Below are 23113 nucleotides of genomic sequence, written 5' to 3' on the forward strand. Positions count from 1 at the left end.
TTGTCATACCTGTTTCATTTTACATGTTTCCCCTTTGTTCAACTCTACTTTTTAGTGGAAACTGCTCAGTTGACTTCTCCAAGTTAAGCAAATTAACTTGGGTAAGTCAAAGACTTCATAATTAGATGCAGCTGCTAAATAAATGCCATATACATATTTTCAGTTCTGTATTACACCTGTCTTCTGCGGAGCAGGCTCAAAATGAGAAATCTAATGTCTGTACAGTATTGTACCAGGATGGGTAACAATCAGATATTTCAACTCAAGGCTTCCTCTCTTGCAGCTGTGACACATTAGTGAGGTTTTAAATAGCTTTAAAAAGCTGCAACTAATTATGAAGCCACTAAATTATAAGGGACATATTGCCAAGTTTTTTTTAAATACAAGATTAGATAGAATTACATTGCATAGAATGTACTGTAATTCTATCTACTCTTATATAAAGATAAGGGATAAGGGATAAGCCATATAGGACCGAGATGAGGAGAAACTTTTTCACCCAGAGAGTTGTGAACCTATGGAATTCTCTCCCACAGAAAGTTGTAGAGTCCAGTGCGTTGGGCATATTCAAAAGGGAGTTAGATGTGGCCCTTATGGCTAAAGGGATCAGGTGGTATGGAGAGAAAGCAGGAATGGGGTACTGAAGTTCCAAGATCAGCCATGATCATATTGAATGGCGGTGCAGGCTCGAAGGGCCGAATGGCCTACTTCTGCACCTATTTTCTATGTATCTATTGCCCCAATCCTATATGCCTTAATTTTGCACACTAACCTCTTATGTGGGACTTTATCAAAGGCCTTCTGAAGATCCAAATACACTACCACTGGTTCTCCCATATCTATTTTATCAGTTACATCCTCAAAAAACTCCAGTAGGTTTGTCAAACATGATTTTCCTTTCATAAATCCATGTTGACTTTGTCTAATCCCGTTGATATTATCTAAATGTGCCGTATCACATCCTTTATAATAGATTCTAGCATTTTCCCTACTACCGATGTTAGGCTAACCAGTCTGTCGTTCATTGTTTTCTCTCTCCTTCCTTTTTTAAATAGTGGGTTTACATTTGCCACCCTCCAATCTGCAGGAACTGTTCCATAATCTATAGAATTTTGGAAGATGACAACCAATGTATCTACTATTTCCATGACTACCTCTTTTAGTACTCTGGGATGCATCATTAGGCCCTGGGGATTTATCGGCCTTCAGTCCCATTAGCTTCTCCAGCACTATTTTCTTACTAATAATCATTTCCTTTAATTCCTCTTGCTCACTAGACCCTTGGTTCCCGAGCATTTCGGGGACGTTATTTGTGTCCTCTTCCGTAAAGACAGAACTAAGTCCTTTGTTCCTCTACACTTCTCAGTATCCTACCCTTTATTGTGTATTCTCTTGCCTTGTTAGCCCTCCCCAAATGCATTACCTCACACGTATCTGGACTGAATTCCATTTGCCACTGTTCTGCCCACCTGACCAGTTCATTGATAGTTTCCTGCAGTCTACAGCTTTCTTCTTCATTATTAATCACACGGCTAATTTTTGTATCATCTGCAAACTTCTTAATCATCCCCCCTGACACTGAAGTCTAAATCATTGATATATACCACAAAAAGCAAGGGACCCGGTACTGAGCCCTGCGGAACCCCACTAGAATCAACCTTCCAGTCACAAAAACACCCATCAACCATTACCCTTTGCTTCCCGACTCTGAGCCAATTTTGGATCCAACTTGCCACTTTGTAAAAAAGGTACAGCAATAATCATGAGCGATTTTAATCTTCATATTGATTGAACAAATCAAATTGGCCAAGGTAGCCTTGAGGAATAGTTCATGGAGTATATCCGGGATGGTATCTTTGAACAGCACGTTGTGGAACCAACCAGGGAGCAGGCTATCTTAGATCTGGTACTGTGTAATGAGACAGGATCAATAAATTATCTCCGAGTAAAGGATCCACTAGGAAAGGGTGATCATAGCATGATTGAATTTCAAATTCAGATGGAGGGCGAGAAAATTGGGTTATAAATCAATGTACTGATCTTAAATAAAGGCAATTACAAAAATATGAAGGCAGAGTTGGCTAAAGTGGACTGGGAAAATAGATTAATGTGCAAGACGGTAGATAACCAGTGGCAGACATTTAAGGAGATATTTCATAACTCTCAACAAAATATATTCCAGTGAAAAGGGAGAACCATCCATGGCTAACGAAGAAAGTAAAGGATAGTATCAAATTGAAAACAATGGCATACAATGTAGCTAAGATTAGTGGGTGGCCAGAGGATTGGGAAATGTTTTAAAACCAGCAAAGGATGATTAAGAGAGAGAAGATGGATTGAGAGAGTAAACAATCAAGACATATAAAAATAGATAGTAAGAGCTTCTACAGGTATATAAAAAGAGGGTAGCTAAAGTAAACATTGGTCCCCTAGAGGATCATACTGGGGAATTAATAATGAGGAACAGGGAAATGGTAGGGACTTTGAAATATAGAAACATAGAAATTTACACCGCAGAAGGAGGCCATTTCGGCCCATCGTGTCCGCGCCGGCCGACAAAGAGCTGCACAGCCCTCGGTCAGCAGCCCTGAAGGTTACATATAAACCGATAAACAATGACGGAAAGGTAAAGAGCACCCAGCCCAACCAGTCTGCCCCACATAACTGCGACACCCCTTACAATGAAACGTTCTACATTCCACACCAATCGGAGCCATGTGATCTCCTGGGAGAGGCAAAACCCAGATAAAAACACAGGCCAATTTGGGGGGAAAAAAATCTGGGAAAATTCCTCTCCAACCCATTCAGGTGATTGAAACTAGTCCAGATCATCACCCTGGCCATATTCGATTCCCTGCAGTACTTACCATCGTATCTGCGCCAGCCAACAAGTGGTTAATTACCAGCTCTCGGTCCGTAACCCTGCAGGTTACTGCACTTTAAGTGCCCATCCAACCACCTTTTAAATGTAGTGAGGGTTTCTGCATCCACCACCCTTCCAGGCAGTGAGTTTCAGACCCCCACAACCCTCTCAAATCCCCTCCGAACCTTCCACCAATCACCTTAAAATTATGTCCCCTTGTAATTGACCCCTCCACCAATGGAAATAGGGCTTTGTTATCCACTATATCTAGGCCCTCAAAATTTTGTACACCTCAATGAGGTCTCCTCTCAACCTCTTCTGTTCCAATGAGAACAAACCCAGCCTATCCAATCTGTTCTCATAGCTAAGATTCTCCATTTCAGGCAGCGTCCTAGTAAATCTCCTCTGCAATCACGTCCTTCCTATAATGCGGCGACCAGAACTGCACGCAGTACTCCAGCTGTGGCCTAACCAGAGTATTATACAGTTTAAGCATAACCTCCCTGCTCTTGTATTCAATGCCTCAGTCAATAAAGGCAAGCATTCTGTATGCCTTCTTAACCACCTTATACACCTGGCCTGCTAATTTCAGGGATCTGTGGATAAGCACTTTGTTCATCTACACTATTAAGTGGCCTGCCGTTTAATGTGTATAACCTTTCCTTATTAGCCCTCCCAAAGTACACTGCCTCACACTTCTCTGAATTAAATTCCATTTGCCACTGCTCTGCCCACCTGACCAGTAGATTGATATCCTCCTGCAGCCCATGACTTTCCTCTTCATTATCAACCACACAGCCAATTTTAGCGTCATCTGCAAACTTCTTAATCATACTCCTATATTCAAATTCAAATCTAAATCATTGATATATATATACCATAAAAGCAAGGGACCCAGTACTGAGCCCTGCAGAACCCCAATGGAAACAAACTTCCAGTCACAAAAACATCCATCAACCATTACCCTTTGCTTCCTACCTCCAAGCCAATTTTGGATCCAACTTGTCACTTTGCCCTGGATCCCATAGGCTTTAACCTTCGTGACCAGTCTACCATGTGGGACCTTATCAAAAGCTTTACTAAAGTCCATATATACGACATCGTATGCACTACCTTCATCGACCCTCCTGGATACCTCCACAAAAAATTCAATCAGGTTAGTCAAACACGATCTTCCTTTAACAAATCCGTGCTAACTGTCCCTAATTAATCCTTGCCTTTCCAAATGTAGATTTATCTTGTCTTTCAGGATTTTTTTCCAATAAGTATCCCACCACTGACGTTAGGCTGACAGATCTGTAATTACTCGGACTATCCCTGTCTCCCTTCTTAAACAAAGTTACTACATTAGCAGTCCTCCAATCCTCCGGTACCATGCCCAAATCCAAAGAGGACTGGAAAATGATGGTCAAGGCCTCTGCTAGTTCCTCTTTTACTTCGCTCAACAGCCTGGGATGCATTTCATCCGGGCCTGGGGACTTATCCACTTCCAAAGCTGCCAAATCCCTTAATACCTCCTCTCTCACTATGTTTATTTCATCCAGAATTTCACAGTCCTCCTCGATAGCAGTATCTGCATTGCCCCTTCCTTTGTGAAAACAGACGCAAAGTATTCATTAAGAACCATACCAACATCTTCCGCCTCCACACAAAGATTACCCTCATGGTCTCTACTCTTTCTTTAGTTATCCGCTTGCTCTTAATATATTTATGGAACATCTTTGGGTTTTCCATAATTTTACTAGCCAAGAATTTTTCATGCCCTCTCTTAGCAATCTTAATATCCTTTTTAATTTTACCTCTTAACTTTCTATATTCCTTGAAAGAAATTTAGCCGTCAGTATATGACATAAGCTTCCCTTTTTTTCTTTATAAGATCATAAGAAATAGGAACAGGAGTGGGCCATATGGCCCCTCGAGCCTGCTCCGCCATTTAATACGATCTTGGCCGATCCGATCATCGACTCAGGTCCATTTTTCTGCCCGGTCCCCATAACCCCTTATTCCCTTATCATTTAAGAAACTGTCTATCTCTGACTTAAATTTATTCAATGTCCCAGCATCCACAGCTCTCTGAGGCAGCGAATTCCACAGATCCACAACCGAGAAAAAAAAATTCTCATCTCAGTTTTAAATGGGCGGCCCCTTATTCTAAGACCATGCCCCTTAGTTCTAGTCTCCCCCATCAGTAGAAACATTCTCTCTGCATCCACCCTGTCAAGCCCCCTCATAATCTTATACGCTTCGATAAGATCACACCTCAATCTTCTGAATTCCAATGAGTAGAGGCCGAACCTACTCAACCTTTCCTCATAAGTCAACCCCCTCAGTCCCGGAATCAACCTAGTGAACCTTCTCTGAACTGCCTCAAAAGCAAGTATATCCTTTTGTAAATATGGAAACCAAAACTGCACGTAGTATTCCAGGTGTGGCCTCACCAATACCCTGTATAACTGTAGCAAGACTTCCCTGCTTTTATACTCCATCCCCTTTGCAATAAAGGCCAAGATTCCTGATCTTCTTGATCACTTGCTGTATCTGCATACTATCCTTTTGTGTTTCATGCACAAGTACCCCCAGGTCCCGCTGTACTGCAGCACTTTTCAATCTTTCTCCATTTAAATAATAACTTGCTCTTTGATTTATTTTCTGCCAAAGTGCATGACCTCACACTTTCCAACATTATACTCCATCTGCCAAATTTTTGCCCACTCACTTCGTCTGACCTTTTGCAGATTTTTTGTGTCCTCCTCCCATCTTTGTATCGTCAGCAAACTTGGCTACGTTACAATCAGTCCCTTCTTCCAAGTCGTTAATATAGATTGTAAATAGTTGGGATCCCAGCACCGATCCCTGCGGCACCCCACCAGTTACTGATTGCCAACCCCAGAATGAACCATTTATCACAACTCTCTGTTTTCTGTTAGTTAGCCAATCCTCTATCCATGCTAGTATATTACCCCCAACCCCGTGAACTTTTAACTTGTGCAGTAACCTTTCATGTGGCACCTTGTCAAATGCCTTCTGGAAGTCCAAATATACTACATCCATTGGTTCCCCTTTATCCATCCTCTTTGTTACATCCTCAAAGAATTCCAGCAAATTTGTCAAACATGACTTCCCCTTCATAAATCCATGCTGACTCTGCCTGACCGAATTATGCTTTTCCAAATGTCCTGCTACTGCTTCTTTAATAATGAACTCCAACATTTTCCCAACCACAGATGTTAGGCTAACTGTCTATAGTTTCCTGCTTTCTGTCTCCCTCCTTTTTGAAATAAGGACGTTACATTTGAGTTTTCCAATCCGCTGGGACCTCTCCAGAATACAGGAAATTTTGGTAGATTGCAACCAACGCATCCACTTCTTTTAAGACCCTAGGATGTAAGCCATCAGGTCCAAGGGACTTATCCACCTTTAGTTCCATTATTTTACCGAGTACTTTTTCTTTAGTGATAGTGATTGTACTAAGTTCCTCCCTCCCTTTAACACCTTGATTATCTATTATTGGGATGTTCTTCTACCAGGAAGACGGATACAAAATATTTGTTAAATTCTTGAGGCATTGGGACTGCTTCTGGGGGAGATGGAACCTGTACAAACCGGACGGGTTGCACCTCAACAGCACCAGGACCAATATCCTCGCGGGGAGATTTGCTAGTGCTGTTGGGGGGAGTTTAAACTAGCTTGGCAGGTGGATGGGAACCTGAGAGTAGAGTCAATCGGGAAGGAAGTAAAGCAGAAATTGGATAGCAAGAATTTAGAAAGCGAATCTGTAAGACAGAGGAAACAAGGGTTAGTAAGTAGTAATCAAGGAGGTCTTCCTGTACTAAATGGTATATTCTTCAATGCAAGGAATATAGCGAACAAGGCGGATGAGCTAAGAGCACAGGTAGACACTTGGGAGTATGACATTATAGCCATTACAGAGACATAGCTGAAAGAGGGGCAGGTTTGGCAGATTCCTGGTTACAGGAATTTTAGACAAGACAAAGAGGGGGGTAAAAAGGGTGGGGGGGGGGGCGTCATTGTACTGATTAAAGAAACGATGACAGCGGTGAGGGGGGGATGATATGTTAGAGGGATCATCAAATGAGTCCATATGGGTCGAATTGAAAAATAAAAAAGGGGTGATCACACTGCTAGGCGTGTATTACAGACCCCAAACAGTGGGAGGGAGATAGACGAACAAATATTTAGGCAAATTGCTGTGAAGTCCAAAAACCATAGGGTGGTAATAGTAGGGGATTTTAACTATCCTAATATTGATTGGGACAAATATAGTGTGAAGGGTATAGAGGGTGCGGAATTCTTAAAATGCATTCAAGACAACTTTTTTAGCCAGAATGTAACAAGCCCAACTCGAGAGGGGGCGGTTTTGAATTTAGTTTTGGGGAATGAAGCTGGGCAGGTTGAAGGGGTATCAGTTGGGTGCCAGTGACCATAATTCAGTCAGATTCAAGTTAGTTATGGATAAGGACAAGGATAGGCCTGGAATAAAAGTCCGAAATTGGGGAAAAGCTAACTTTTCTAAGTTGAGGAGTGATTTGGCCACAGTGCACTGGAAGCAGCTACTTGTGGGTAAATCAGTGTCAGAACAGTGTCAAGGAGGAGATCCGGAAGGCTCAGGCCAAATATGGGGTTAGGTAAGTGGGCAAATGCTTGGCAGATGCAGTATAATGTGGATAAATGTGAGGTTATCCACTTTGGTGGCAAAAACACGAAGGCAGATTATCTGAATGGCGGCAGATTAGGAAAAGGGGGGGGTGCAATGAGACCTGGGTGTCATGGTTCACCAGTCATTGAAAGTTGGCATGCAGGTACAGCAGGTGGTGAAGAAGGCAAATGGTATGTTGGCCTTCATAGCTAGGGGATTTGAGTATAGGAGCAGGGAGGTCTTACTGCAGTTGTACAGGGTCTTGGTGAGGCACACCTGGAATATTGTGTTCAGTTTTGGACTCCTAATCTGAGGAAGGACATTCTTGCTATTAAGGGACTGCAGCGAAGGTTCAACAGACTGATTCCCGGGATGGCAGGACTGACATATGAGGAGAGACTGGATCGACTGGGCCTGTACTCACTGGAGTTTAGAAAGATGAGAGGGGATCTCATAGAAACATACAAGATTCTGACGGGACTGGACAGGTTAGATGCAGGAAGAATGTTTCCGATGTTGGGGAAGTCCAGAACCAGGGGACACAGTCTAAGTGTAAGGGGTAAGCCATTTGGGACTGAGATGAGTTGTTAACCTGTGAATTCTCTACCGCAGAGAGTTGTTGATGCCAGTTCATTGGATATATTCAAGAGGGAGTTAGATATGGCCCTTATGGCTAAAGGGGTATGGAGAGAAAACAGGAAAGGAGTATTGAGGTGAATGATCAGCCATGATCTTATTGAATGGTGGTGCAGGCTCGAAGGGCTGAATGGCCTACTGCTGCACCTTTTTTCTATGTTTCTATGTGTCCTTAAAGAAAAAGGATGCGAATAACAAGTGTAGAGCCCCCTGGATGTCGAGGGACTGAAGGGAAGGAAGCTTTTAAAAGCCAGCAACGAATAACTAAAAAAATGATTAAGAAAGGGAAGATAGACTATGAAAATAAACTAGCACAAAATATAAAAACAGATAGCAAAAGTTTCTACAGGGGAATTAGTAATGGGGAACATGGAGATGGCAGGAACTCTGAACAAATATTTTGTATTCGTCTTTACGGTAGAGGACACTAACAATATCCCAACAGTGGAACGTCAAGGGGTTATGGGGGGGGGGGGGGGGGGGGGGGGGGGAGGTACTTGACACAATCACAATCTCTAAGGAGGTGGTACTCATTAAAATAATGGGGTAAAGGCAGGTAAAATCCCCTGGACCTGATGGCTTGCATCCTAGGATCTTGAGAAGTTGGCCTACTCCTGCTCCTATTTCTTATGTTCTTATGTTATATTATGGTCACAATTGCCTACATGTTCCCCTACTTTTACTTCTCTTATCTGCTCTGGTTCATTCCCCATTACTAGATCCAATAGCGAATCCTCCCTTGGACTTTTTACATATTGGGTTAGAACAAAATCCTGTAGGAACTCCATTCCCTTATCCCCATTTACCTATCTCTAATGTCCAATTACATTGGGTAGTTGAAATCCTCATGATTATTATTTTATGTTTTTTACTCATTTCCCTAATTTGGTTGCATATTTCTTCCTCCACCTTCCTTCCACTATTAGATGTTCTGTAGACTACACCTATTAGTGTGATTAATCCTTTACTATCTTTTATCTCTATCCACATGGATTCTATTTTTGTCTTGCTGATAGCTGCATTACTTTTTTCTACTGCCGTTATGTTATCCCTAATAAGTACAGCTACTTTTCCCCCCTCTATCATTTCTAAATATATTCTACCCTGCAATGTTTAATTCCCAGTCCTGATTTTTCTGTAGCCATGTCTCAGTAATTCCTACTATGTCTGATTCCTCACAACACATGATTGCCTCCAGCTCTTCTGTTTTATTACGGACACTGTGTGCATTGTTGTTCGGACAGATTAACTCTTTTTTTTGAAGCAGTTCCCCTCTCTTTATTTTTAACCATCATTTTAAACTCCTATCCTATAACTCTAATTATTGCCTGGCCATCAATGTCCTCCCTACTTTACTGTTTTCCTATGCTTTCCTGTTTTGTTTATATTTAGGTTGGTTTCTTTTCTTGTAGATCTCTCCCTCCCCGTCTTACTAGTTTAAAGCCTTTGCCACCTCCCTATTTACTCTTTCCGCTTGGACACAGGTCCCATCCTGTTTCAGGTGAGAATTTATAAGGGGCAGTGCTGCAAAGGGATCTCGGGGTACAGATTCACAAATCATTAAAAATAGCAACTCAGATTAACAAAGCCATAAATTTGCAAACAGAGCACTGGGGTTTATTTCTAGAAGAATAGAATGAAAAAGCAGAGAAATTATGTTACTATAGTTTTATCACAGGATCATAGAATAATTACAGCACAGAAGGAGGCCATTCGACCCGTCGAGTCTGTGCCACCTCTCGGCAAGAGTACTGCAGCTAGTCCCACTCCCCCACCCTTTCCCCGTAGCCCTGCATGTTTTTGTCCTTCCCTTTTGAAAGCCACAATTGAAACAGCCTCCACCACCCTTTCAGGCAGTGCATTCCAGATCATAACCTCACTGCGTAAAAAAGTTTTTCCCCATGTTGCCTTTGGTTCTTCTGCCAATCACCTTAAATCTGTGTCCTCTGGTTCTCGACCTTTCTGCCAATAGGAACAGTTTCTATCTACTCTGTCCAAATCCCTCATGATTTTGAGCACGTCTATCAAATCTCCTCTCAACCTTCTCTGCTCTAAGGAGAACAACCCCAGCTTCTCCAGTCTATCCATGTAACTGAAGTTCCTCATCCCTGGAACTATTCTTATAAAATCCTTTCTGCACACTCTCTAAGGTCTTCACATCCTTCCTTAAATGCGGTGCCCAGAATTGGGCACGCCAGCTGTGGCCTCACCAATACCCTGTACAGTTGTAGCAGGACTTCTCTGCTTTTATACTCTATCCCCCTTGCAATAAAGGCCAACATTCCATCTGCTTTCCTGATCACTTGCTGTACCTGCATACTAACTTTTTGTGTTTCATGCACAAGTACTCCCAGATCTCTCTGTGCTGCAGCATTTTGTAATCTTTCTCCATTTAAATTATAATTTGCCTTTTTTATTTTTCCTGCCAAAGTGGATAACCTCACATTTTCCCACATTATACTCCATCTGCCAAATTTTTGCCCACTCACTTAGCCTGTCTATATCCCTTTGCAGATTTCTTGTGTCCTCCTCACAATTTGCTTTCCCACCCATCTTTGTATCATCAGCAAACTTGGCTAAATTACACTCAGTCCTTTCATCCAAGTCATTAATATAGATTATAAATAGTTGAGGCCCCAGCACTGATCCCTGCGGCACCCTACTAGTCACAGTTTGCTAACCTGAAAATGACTCATTTATCCTGACTTTCTGTTTTCTGTTAGTTCGCCAATCCTCTCTCCATGCTACTATATTACCCCCAACTACGTGAACTTTTATCTTGTGCAGTAACCTTTTATGTGGCACCTTATCGAATGCTTTCTGGAAATCCAAATACACCACATCCACTGGTTCCCCCTTATCCACCCTGTTCATTACATCCTCAAATAGAGCAAATTTGTCAACATGACTTTCCTTTCATAAAACCATGCTGACTCTGCTTGATTGCATTATGCTTTTCTAATTGTCCTGCTACTACTTCCTTAATAATGGATTCCAGCATTTTCCCAATGATAGATTTTAGGCTAACTGGTCTACAGTTTCCTGCTTTCTGTCTCCCTCCTTTCTTAAATAGGGGTGTTACATTTGCGTTTTTCCAATCCAGAATCCAGGGATTTTTGGTTGATTACAACCAATGCATCTACTATCTCTGCAGCCACTTCTTTTAAGATCCTAGAATGCAGGCCATCAGGTCCAGGGGACTTGTCCACCTTTAGTCCCATTAGTTTGCCTAGCACTTTTTCTCTAGTGATAGTGATTGTTTTAAGTCCCTCCCTGCCCCCACAATAGCCCCTTGATTATCAATTTTTGGGATGCTTTTAGTGTCTTCTAACAAGACCACCGATACAAAATATTTGTTCAAAGTCTCTGCCATTTCCGTGTTTCCCATTATTAATTCCCCAGTCTCATTCTCTAAGGGACCAATGTTTACTTTAGCTACTCTCTTCCTTTTTATATACCTATAGACACTTTTACTGTCTGTTTATATATTTCTTGCTCGTTTACTCTCATAAATTATCTTCTCTATCAATTTTTTAGTTGTCCTTTGTTGATTTCTGAAAAATGTCCCAATCCTCAGGCCTTCCACTGTTCTTCGCAACATTGTATGCCTTTGTTTTCATTTTTATACCATCCTTTACTTCCTTAGTTAGCCACAGATGATTCATCCTTCTCTTAGTCTTTCTCAGAAAATATATATTCCAGTGAGAAAGAGTTATGAAATATCCCCTTAAATGTTTGCCACTGGTTATCTACCGTCTTACACTTTAATGTATTTTCCCAGTCCACTTTAGCCAACTCTGCCTTCCTACCTTTGTAATTGCCTTTATTTAAGTTCAGGACACTAGTATGAGGCCTACTTTTCTCACCCTCAAACTAAATTTGAAATTCTACCATGCTATGATCACTCTTCCCAAGAGGATCCTTTACTATGAGATCATTAATTAAACCTGTCTCATTACACATTACCAGATCTAAAATAGCCTGCTCCCTGGTTGGTTCCACAATGTATTGCTCTCAGAAACCATCCTGAATGCACTCTAACTCTTCCACAAGGCTACCTTTGCCAATTTGATTTGTTCAATCAATATGAAGATTAAAATCACCCACGATTATTGTCGTACCTCTCTTACAAGCCTCCATTATTTCTTGGTTTATACTCCGTCCTACATCGCAGCTACTGTTAGGGAGCCTACGGACTACGCCCACCAGTGACTTCTTTCCCTGATTTATTATCTCCACCCAAACTGATTCTACATCTTGATTTTCTGAGCCAATAACATTTCTCACTACCACACTGATCTCATCCTTTATTAACAGAGCTATCCCACCTCCTTTTCCTTTCTGCCTATCCTACCGAAATGGCAAATATCCCTGAATATTCAGTTCCCAGCCTTGGTCACCTTGTAACCTCTGCAATAGCTACCAGATCTAAATGTGTTTCTATTTGTGCTGTCAGCTCATCTACCTTGTTCCGAATGCTGCGTGCATTCAGATAAAGAGCTTTTAATGTTGTCGTTTTACCATTTTTCCCTACTCTGACCCCACTTTCTGGTGCACTCTTGTGTATTCGCCCTGTCCCTTCCGGTCACACTCTGGTTATCATTATCCCTATCGCTACTCTGCACTATTGCCTTCTCCTTTCTCTTTGACTTTTCAAATTTCTGCTCACCGGATCCCTCCCCCCCACTAATTAGTTTAAAGACCTATCTGCAGCCCTAGTTGTTCGATTCGCCAGGACACTGGTCCCAGCCGGGTTCAAATGAAGCTCATACTGACAGAACAGCTCCCTCTTATCCCAGTGCCCTGTGAATTGAAACCCATTTCTCCCACACCAGTCTTGGACCACACGTTCATCTCTCTGATCTTATTTACCCTATGTAAATTTGCTCGTGGCTCAGGTAGTAATTCAGAGATTACCTTTGTGGTTCTGTTTTTTAATTTAGCCCCTAGCTGATCATACTCCCTCAGTAGAACCTATTTAGTTGTCCTACCTATGTCATTGGTACCTACGTGGACCATGACAACTGGATCTTTCCCCTCCCACTTCAGATTCCTCGCCAGCTCAGAGGATATGTCCTTAACCCTGGCATGGGGCAGGCAACACAGCCTTCGGGACTCATGCTCTCGGCTGAAAAGAATAGTACCTATCCCCCTAACTATAATGTCCCCTACCCCTAATACACTTTAAGATAATAATTGAGAAGGATATAAGTATGACGGAAACCAGGGTAATAGATTGGAGAAAAGCTGATTTTGTGGGGCTGAGAATAGCACTTGGGTAAAATAAAATGGACAACAATATTGGTAAACAATGATGTAGAATAGCAATGATGTAGAACAGAATCCAGGAAAAATATATTCCACTAATAAACAAGAACAAGCTAAACATTAATGTTTCAGGTTCTGACGAAGGGTCATCGACCTGAAACGTTAAGTGTTTCTCTCTCCATTGATGCTGCCTGACCTGCTGAGTATTTCTAGCATTGTGTGTTTTTATACCTGTGAAACACCACTTCCTACCGCCCACCAGACGGAGTAACTACCGATAACCCCAGGTGTTTTACAGCCAGTTTGCTATCCGTTCGGCTACTTGTCCCCCAACTCCAAATGCTCTGACCTTACTCATGAGTCTACCATTTGGTACCTTTTCAAAGGCCTTTTGAAAGTCCATGTATATCACATGCCTCTGCATTATCCTAGTACACTTTTTGCTACTTCAAAGAATTCAATAAGCTTGGTCAAGCATGACCTCCCCTTTTGCAATTCGTGCCAACTTTTCTTCATTACATTCTCGATTTCTAGATGTTTTTCTATTTGAGTAAGATTCCAGTATATTTAGATGCAATCCATTTCCGTTTTATCCTCTCCGCCTTGTCTAATATCAATTATTTCCTTCCTATCTATCTTAAGTGTCTTTATATCTTTTCATCTAATATCACATCTACTACGTTAGTCTCCCTGGTAAATACAAAGACAAAGTAATTATTCGATACTGCTGCCATTTCACTATCATTCCTGAGAGTTTATCAGTGACTCTATCCTATCCCAATTTTTCTTGTCATTTATTTGTCCGCAGAATAATTTATTATTTCTCTTTATATTCCTTGATAATTTAATTTCGGTAGTTCCTCATTGCCTTCGCAATTGGTTTTTTTGACTTATTTCCTAACCTCTTCATATTCCCTTTTGTCATCCTCTCCTTAGTTGTCTATGTACTTATTGTATGCCTTTTTCTTTAGAACAGATACATAAGAAATAGGAGCAGGAGTAGGCCATACAGCCTCTTGAGCCTGCTCCGCCATTCAGTAAGATTATGGCTGATCATTGACCTCAACTCCACTTTCCCGCCCGATCGCCATATCCCTTGATTCCCCTAGAGTCCAAAATTCTATCTATCTCAGCCTTGAATATATCCAGAGACTCAGCATCCACAGCCCTTTGGGGCAGAGAATTCCAAAGACTTACAACCCTCTGAGTGAAGAAATTTCGCCTCATCTCTGTCTTTAAATAGCTTATGATTATGGGGAGCAGGCAGGGAAGTGGAGCTGAGGCCAAGATCAGATCAGCCATGATCTTATTGAATGGCGGAGCGGGTTCAAGGGCTAAATGACCTACTCCTGCCCCTAATTCTTATGTACCCCTTATCCTGAGACTGTGCCCCCTCGGTCTAGACACTCCAGCCAAGGGAAACAACCTCTCAGCATCTACCCTGTCAATCCCCTTTAGCTTCAATTTTGCCCTCATCTCTTTATGCATCTATGGCATTACATTACTGGCTAGTATGATTTTTGAAGCAGAATTTCTCCTGAACTCTATTGATCACCTTTATAAATATTTCCCACTGTTGTTCTATCTCTCAGTCTGTCAATATTATTTCCCAGGTTACCTTCCCTACTTCCATCCTCATTCACTCAATTAGCTTTTTCCAATCTATTAATTTGATCTTTCTATTACTTATGGCTCTCCCAATCATCTTAAACCTTGTTTTGTTGTGATCGCAATTGCATGGATATTCTCTTGCTCTGGTTCTTTTCCTATTACTAGATCTAGCACTGATTTCTCTTGTTAAGCTTTTTATGTACTGGATAAGAAAGGAGTCACGTACACATTAATAACATTCTCTTTTCCCCTTTCACCTCCTTTTCTTGCCAGTTTATTTGGGGGATAGTTGAAATATCCCATGATTATTATTCTATGTCTTTTACTCATTTTATAGGGCCCTGGTGAGACCGCACCTGGAGTATTGTCTACAGTTTTGGTCTCCTTACCCAAGGAAGGATATACTTGCCATAGAGGGAGTGCAACGAAGGTTCACCAGACTGATTCCTGGGATGGGGGGATTGTCCTATGAGGAGAGATTGAGTAGACTAGGTCTAAATTCCATAGAGTTTAGAAGAATGAAGTGTGATCTCATTGAAACATACAAAATTCTTACAAGGCTTGACAGGGTGAATGCAGGGAGGATATTTCCCCGGGCTGGGGAGTCTAGAACCGGGGTCACAGTCTCAGAATAAGGGGTTGGCCATTTAGGACAGAGATGAGGAGAAATTTCTTCATTCAGAGGGTGGTGAATCTTTGGAATTCTCTACCCCAGAGGACGTTGGAGGCTCAGTCTTTGAGTATATTCAAGACAGAGATCGCTAGATTTTTGGATATTGAGGGGATATGGAGACAGTGTAGGAAAGTGGAGTTGAGGTCGAAGATCAGCCATGATCTTATTGAATGGCGGAGCAGGCTCGAGGGGCCGAATGGCCTACTCCTGCTTTTAACTCTTATATTAAGTTCTTATAGATTTGTCTACATATTTCTCCCTCCAATACCGTTACACTTTTAGGTGGTCTCCTACAATGCCTCTATTAGACTTTCAGAAGGCTTTCGACAAGGTCCCACACAGGAGATTAATGTGCAAAGTTAAAGCACATGGGATTGGGGGTAGTGTGCTGACGTGGATTGAGAACTGGTTGTCAGACAGGAAGCAAAGAGTAGGAGTAAATGTGTACTTTTCGGAATGGCAGGCAGTGACTAGTGGGGTACCGCAGGGTTCTGTGCTGGGGCCCCAGCTGTTTACATTATACATTAATGATTTAGACGAAGGGATTAAATGTAGTATCTCCAAATTTGCGGATGACACTAAGTTGGGTGGCAGTGTGAGCTGCGAGGAGGATGCTATGAGGCTACAGAGTGACTTGGATAGGTTAGGTGAGTGGGCAAATGCGTGGCAGATGAAGTATAATGTGGATAAATGTGAGGTTATCCACTTTGGTGGTAAAAACAGAGAGACAGACTATTATCTGAATGGTGACAGATTAGGAAAAGGGAAGGTGCAACGAGACCTGGGTGTCATGGTACATCAGTCATTGAAGGTTGGCATGCAGGTACAGCAGGCGGTTAAGAAAGCAAATGGCATGTTGGCCTTCATAGCGAGGGGATTTGAGTACAGGGGCAGGGAGGTGTTGCTACAGTTGTACAGGGCCTTGGTGAGGCCACACCTGGAGTATTGTGTACAGTTTTGGTCTCCTAACTTGAGGAAGGACATACTTGCTGTTGAGGGAGTGCAGCGAAGATTCACCAGACTGATTCCCGGGATGGTGGGACTGACCTATCAAGAAAGACTGAATCAACTGGGCTTGTATTCACTGGAGTTCAGAAGAGTGAGAGGGGACCTCATAGAAACGTTTAAAATTCTGACGGGTTTGGACAGGTTGGATGCAGGAAGAATGTTCCCAATGTTGGGGAAGTCCAGAACCAGGGGTCACAGTCTGAGGATAAGGGGTAAGCCATTTAGCAGCGAGATAAGGAGAAACTTCTTCACCCAGAGAGTGGTGAACCTGTGGAATTCTCTACCACAGGAAGTAGTTGAGGCCAATTCACTAAATATATTCAAAAGGGAGTTAGATGAAGTCCTTACTACTCGGGGGATCAAGGGGTATGGCGTGAAAGCAGGAAGTGGGTACTGAAGTTTCATGTTCAGCCATGAACTCGTTGAATGGCGGTGCAGGCTAGAAGGGCTGAATGGCCTGCTCCTGCACCTATTTTCTATGTTTCTATGTTTCTATCAATCCCTTCTTGTCCTTTATATCAATCCGTGTACATTTTGCTTCTACCTTAATGTTAGTTACATCCTTTTTCCTTCAGCCATTACGTTATCTCTAATTAATACAGCTACCCTAGCCCCATTCTATCTTCCCTATCCTTTCTGATTATGTTGTAACCTGCAATATTTAACTGCCAATCCCGTTCTTTACAGAGCCATGCTTCAGTTATTCCCATTACATCGAGTTCCTCGCTACGGATTATAGCCCCCGGCTCCCCCGATTTGTCTTGGATGCTGTGCACATTGCTGCACCAGCAACTTAATTTTTTTTAATTCATTCTTCTTGCTTTATTTTTTAACAGTTTTGAGTGCGATAATTTTTTTCTGTGCTCTTGACTGTTTAGTAACCCTTGTCCTGACCTTTACTTTCATCTCCTATTTCTCTTATCTTCAGACTTGTATTATTTCGCCGAGATCCCTCCTCCCTTCTTACTCGTTTATAAAGTCCTATTTATCCTTTCCAGGACACTGGTTCCACTCCGGTTCAGGTGGAGCCTGTCCCAGCGGTACAGCTCCTTCCTGTCCCAGTACTGGTGCCAGCGTCCCACGAAATGGAACCCCTCTGTCCCACGAAATGGAACCCCTCTGTCCCACACCAGTCTTTCAGCCACGCATTCACCTTTCCGTTCTGCCTATCCCTTTGCCAATTAACACGTATGGTGGCATAATGGTTATGTTACTGGACCAGTAACCCAGAGGCCTGGCCTGGTGATCCAGAGGCAATTCAAATCCCACCATGGCAGCTGGGGAATTTAAATTCAAAATTAAGTTAATAAATCTGGAATAAAAAGCTTGCATCAATAATGGTAACCATGAAACTACCATATCATAAAAACCCCAAAACCCATCTGGTTCACGAATATCCTTTAGGGAAGGAAATCTTCCACCCTTACCTGGCCTGACCTATGTGTGAATCCAGACCCACAGCAATGTGGTTGACTCTTAACTGACCTCTGAAATGGCCGAGTAAGCCACTCAGTTGTCTCAAGGGCAATACATGCTGGCTTTGCTAGTGACGCCTACATCCCAGGAACAAATATAATTTTTAAACATGCAGTGGGAAGTAATCTCCAGATTACCCACCATGGGTTTCTGCTTGTTCATTTTTTTCCTAGCTCCCGATATCTCTTAGCAGGACCACCTCCCTTTTCTTGCCTATATTATTGATCCCGACATGGACCACGACAACTGGATCTCCCCCCCACTTCTGTTCAGAGTTCCTCTCCAGTGGCGTTGAGAGATCACTTGCACTCACACTTTCAGGAAATTGCCTATTTAGGTACAATAAACTGACACATCACATACCTATTTTTTTTTTTTTTACAAATCACCCAACTGAATTCCTGACATGCTAGTGAAGAACAAGTTGGATCCTGACAAAGATTTTCTACGAATGGAACTTGGCTAAAACGATGCAGTCACTGCCATAATGAGCCTGGCTCAAAGAACATTTTTGGGGGCAACTGTAACTAACTATATTCTGCATTTTGCTACACACACACACACACACACACACACACACACACACACACAAACAGATAGTGGATTGCTGAACAGAATGCTGAACCAAAAGCCAACTATCTTTTATGTACAGTATTTCTAAATGTATTTGATCAAAGCACAAGTGAGAATTTGCACAACGATCTGACAACTCACAAGTGGCACAACCCTGGTGAGAATCAGCAGTGCACTTGTGAAAATCATGCCCCATGTACAGCATCACAGCTGAACATTAACCAGCCATTTCTGCTAAGAAATTAGCACTACTTGTTCTCCGTCAGTAATTCATTATTCAATGCAACAGCTGCTCCCCAGTTGCTGTGCAAATATTATAGTGGTCCCATTATCTTGAAATAGGGTAAGTGCAGCCACAATATGGAATATAACGCTCCTGCAAACATGCTGCTAAATATTTCCAGTTCCAATCTGCAAACTAAACCTGTATTTTCCTCAGTTGCTAATGGGCAGTGCTTCTTTATATAAAAATATGAGGACTTCCAAGAGTTACCTGACGTTTTTCAGCATGTACAATACTTCCAAGGGCAAGTGTGAGCTGGCGACGTCAAACTCGGTCAGGTCAGCCTCGAGAACAGCGGGTGGGGGCTCCTTCGGCTGCAGGGTCGGAACTTCCTTATTAATGTGCAAGAACCTGTGGGGGGACACAGGAGACAAAAAGATTCTTAGGAGAACAGAGACTCTCACAGACAGACAGAGACAATGCTGTACAGCACATTAGTGTTAAACGTACTGAATACTTTGTCCAATCGTTCACAATTTCCATGTCAACACTGACACAGTAGAGTGCGTTATCGTGTTCTATAGCCAGCAGGCGCAAGAAAGAAATCCTTTTATAAAATCTCAGATAATATTCAGCACTTGGTTATAGGAACCACTTGCACTGGACGAAAGACCAACTATCCTGAATCCCAGCTCACCTCAAAGGCATCCTCCATAAACTTTCACAGCTGCTGTTCCTGCCCCAAAAAGTGGGGTGGGAAGGGGGAGGGTGGGATGAAATGAAAGGCTTTAACCAATAAAGCTGTCCTTGGTGCAGGGTTACTGGACAATTAAATCATTGATAAACTCTCACCTGGTATTAAGAGTAAGCTCAGTGATCTTCCACCAATCAACATGCAGAGCCAGGGTGTGACTGTATTTTAATTGAAATCCCTAACAGTAACTACGCTGCTCGGTTATTTCTGGTCAAAGACTGCAGATTATCACTAGCACCGTCCAGCATCACTGGCTGGGAGGTATTAGCCCAACTGGATCTAGGCATGGACAGCGCGTGCACTTATCCAGAAAATACTTCTTTCAAACTGACACCAGAAAACACAAATCTGGACCCTTTGGGTATAAATGTCCCAGGAATTACTGTCAGCAACACTGAAGGCCCGAAACTCATCAGGACTTAAGGTCCGCCCATTTCTCAGCGCTATTCCGGCGGTGCGGCGTTTAAAACCGCCCAGACCGAAGAGCATGAGTTTGGTGGAATTTTTTCTGGCGGTATGCGAGCGGTGTACAGCGGGCGATATGCAGTATTACCGGCGATCCAGATCGACTTTCTTGTCGATGGGCAGCGCGGCACTGCGCATGCACAAATTTATTTTGTGCTTTTTTTTTTCCACAGATGCTTTCCCCCCCCCCCACCCCCGTGATTTCGAGGGTCAAGGGTCACCTGTGTATGCGCAGAGAGTTGAAGTCGAGAGAGAGAGATATTCGAGGCTCGGTTGGTTTAATCAGAGATTCCAGAGTCAAAATATATTAATAATTATGCAATATCAATAATATATTTTATAAATCAAGTATCTTAATAAATATAATATAAATATAATATAAGTATAATGGAAATGCTGAAAAAGTCGAGGAACATCAAGGAGGACAGGAGGTTGAGGGAGCCCGCCTTCGATGAGACGGAGTTACCTGCCCTGCTGGAGAACATCACGGAGAGATACTCCAGCCCAACGAAGGGTGGTCGTGGAGAGCGCCCTCCCCGCCCCTCAAAGGAGAACAACAGAATATGGGAAAAGATCAGGGAGGCTGTGTCCTCCACAAGTACAATAGTACGTTCGAGGGAAAGGTGTTGTAAGAGGTGGAACGAGCTGGTGAGGGCAGAAAGAGAAATGATAATATTTATGTACCCCCCCCCCATGTGCCATGTAAATGAAGGTTCAGTGTCACACGGATGATGTTATTTATCCCAAAGTTATGGCGATGTATTTGTGCTTTCAGGCAATGACAAAAGGATTAACAAAGTGTTTTGATGTGTGTGAGTGTGTGTGTGTGAACCTGTGTGTCTGCAATGTTAAATGGATTGAAGATTTTTACTTTTATTTATTTCACTTTCTGCAGAAGAAGACATCTGCAATAGCAGCGGATCAGCAGCGTACGGAGGGAGGACCCCCAACGCAAGAACCATGGACAGAGATTGAGATCTGTGCCCTGTCGCTGGTCGGGGATAGCAACCGTGCCACCACCGGCATTGGAGCTGACCCACACACACAGGATGGTCAGTTCAATACAATCCCTGGTCTGTGTTGCGGCCCTGTAATGTCATGGAATGTAACTGTAATGTTGGCCTGATGTAATGCAAGTTTATTGCACTGCAATGTTGGGCTCATGTGATGCACTGCAATGTTGGGGGCATGTAATACAATGCACATATGTATTGTCTGTCCGCGATATGTAATGCAGTACTGCAGCAGTGGTGGACATTTAAGTAAGACTGCGCTACGCCACTGTACTCATGTAAACCTGGCCCCTCCCCTGGTGCCGAGCATTTTTAAATGTTGTTTTGTACTTTGACTCAGATGATTCAGACCACACCTCCGCAGAGAGACCCGACGACACAACCACTGCCTCCACCTCTGGAGTCACCCAGCCCTCTCCCGCCTTTACCCCTGCCAGAGATGATGAAGAGGAAGAGCTGCTGATCCTTGAGCCAGTGGAGGTAGAGGCGGAGTCGGAGGAGGGAAGCTGGAACATCCTCCACCACCGAGTCTATATTCAGGGGATTCCCCCATGCCTCCTGTGATTCTGTGGGACCAAGCGGTGCGCAGCAAGGCACCCCCAGCGTTGCAGCGCCTTTGCCACAGCGACGGAGGTTGGTGAAGAAAAGGTTGGTTGCTGCAAGACAGATAGGCGCGTACCAGGACACGGTGCGTCTGTCACAAGCCAGCGGCGACATAGGTCGAGAGCTGCTCAAGGCCATGGCTGCGATATCCAGAAACATCGCGGCGCTATCAGAATGGCAGTCGGAGGATATGTCAAGTCTGATCACCGCATTGGAGCAATCAACGGGATCGGGACATGGCGTGGAATCCCCCTGTGCCATAGTAGTCGGGTCGACAGCACCTTCCAGCCCTGAAGCCGGGCCTTCCACATCACCAGCTTCTCCTGAAGTCCCATTCATTGCGCCTGCAATGTCTGTACCCCAACGACAGCAACAGCTGCACGTCGGAGGTCCAGGCTCAGGGGCAGTGGGAAAGGGAAGGGCGGGAGTAAGAAATGGGAGGTGGGGGAGGGAAAAGAGTACGCGGTTGAGGCCGAGGACAGTAAAGGGTGCTTTGTTGTAGTCACAGTTGTTCGAAGTTATAGTTATAAGTTTTACAAAGATTGTATTTTTGTAACATTTTTACATAAACACTGCAATTGAATTTACACACTCTTGTACAGTTCAAACTTTTGGGGTAACAGTCATCAGGGTCCCAGAACGCAGCTCTCCACATTCAAACAAAGCTTTCATTTATGAGCTGCTGACGTAACAATTTTGCAGTGACATACGCTCCACGTGCCCTCCGTGTGTTTCGGGGGGGGGGGTGGTGCCGTGGGTTCATCTGTAAGCTCCTCGTTATCCTCCTGCCTCTCACTGACCTCTTCTTCCTCTCCGTCTCCTGCACTCTCTCCTCAGGTGGTCCCGCAGTGCCCGTGGCAATTCCTGTCCCCGCATGATTCAACATGCAGCACCCCACTGTGAACTGAGCAACCTGCTCAGGATGGTATTGTAGCCCGCCTCCGGAGCGGTCCAAGCATCAAAAGCGCTGCTTCAGCATTCCAATTGTCTTTTCCATTATGTTACGTGTGGCTATATGGCTCTTATTGTATTGTTGTGAGGGTTCTGTGTGAGGGTTCCGCAGGAGGGGGGTCAAGAGCCAGGTGACAAACCCGTACCCTTTGACCCCCAGCATCCAGCATTTACCTGGTGGTTCAGGCTTCAACAGGTCAGACACAGTGCTCTCACCCAAGATGTGCGCATCATGGATGCTCCCTGGAAAGTAGGCATTCACTGCCATTATGCGCAGCGTATGGTTGCGGACGAGCTGCACGTTGAGGGAGTGGAATCCCTTACGGTTTTGGTACACCT

General features: G+C 43.4%; 1 protein-coding gene across 1 annotated transcript in view; it reads right to left on the bottom strand.

Annotated features, from left to right (window-relative positions):
- The window catches only part of pnpla6 (patatin-like phospholipase domain containing 6), a 259651-nt gene that overhangs the window by 192951 nt on the left and 43587 nt on the right, over positions 1-23113 (bottom strand). Inside the window, exon 7 of the mRNA XM_070867081.1 lies at positions 19259-19399. Coding sequence (XP_070723182.1) covers positions 19259-19399 — 141 coding nt within the window. The remainder of the gene's footprint in view (positions 1-19258; positions 19400-23113) is intronic.

This window comes from Pristiophorus japonicus, chromosome 24 (assembly GCF_044704955.1).
Source record: "Pristiophorus japonicus isolate sPriJap1 chromosome 24, sPriJap1.hap1, whole genome shotgun sequence".
Classification (NCBI taxonomy): Eukaryota; Metazoa; Chordata; class Chondrichthyes; family Pristiophoridae; genus Pristiophorus; species Pristiophorus japonicus.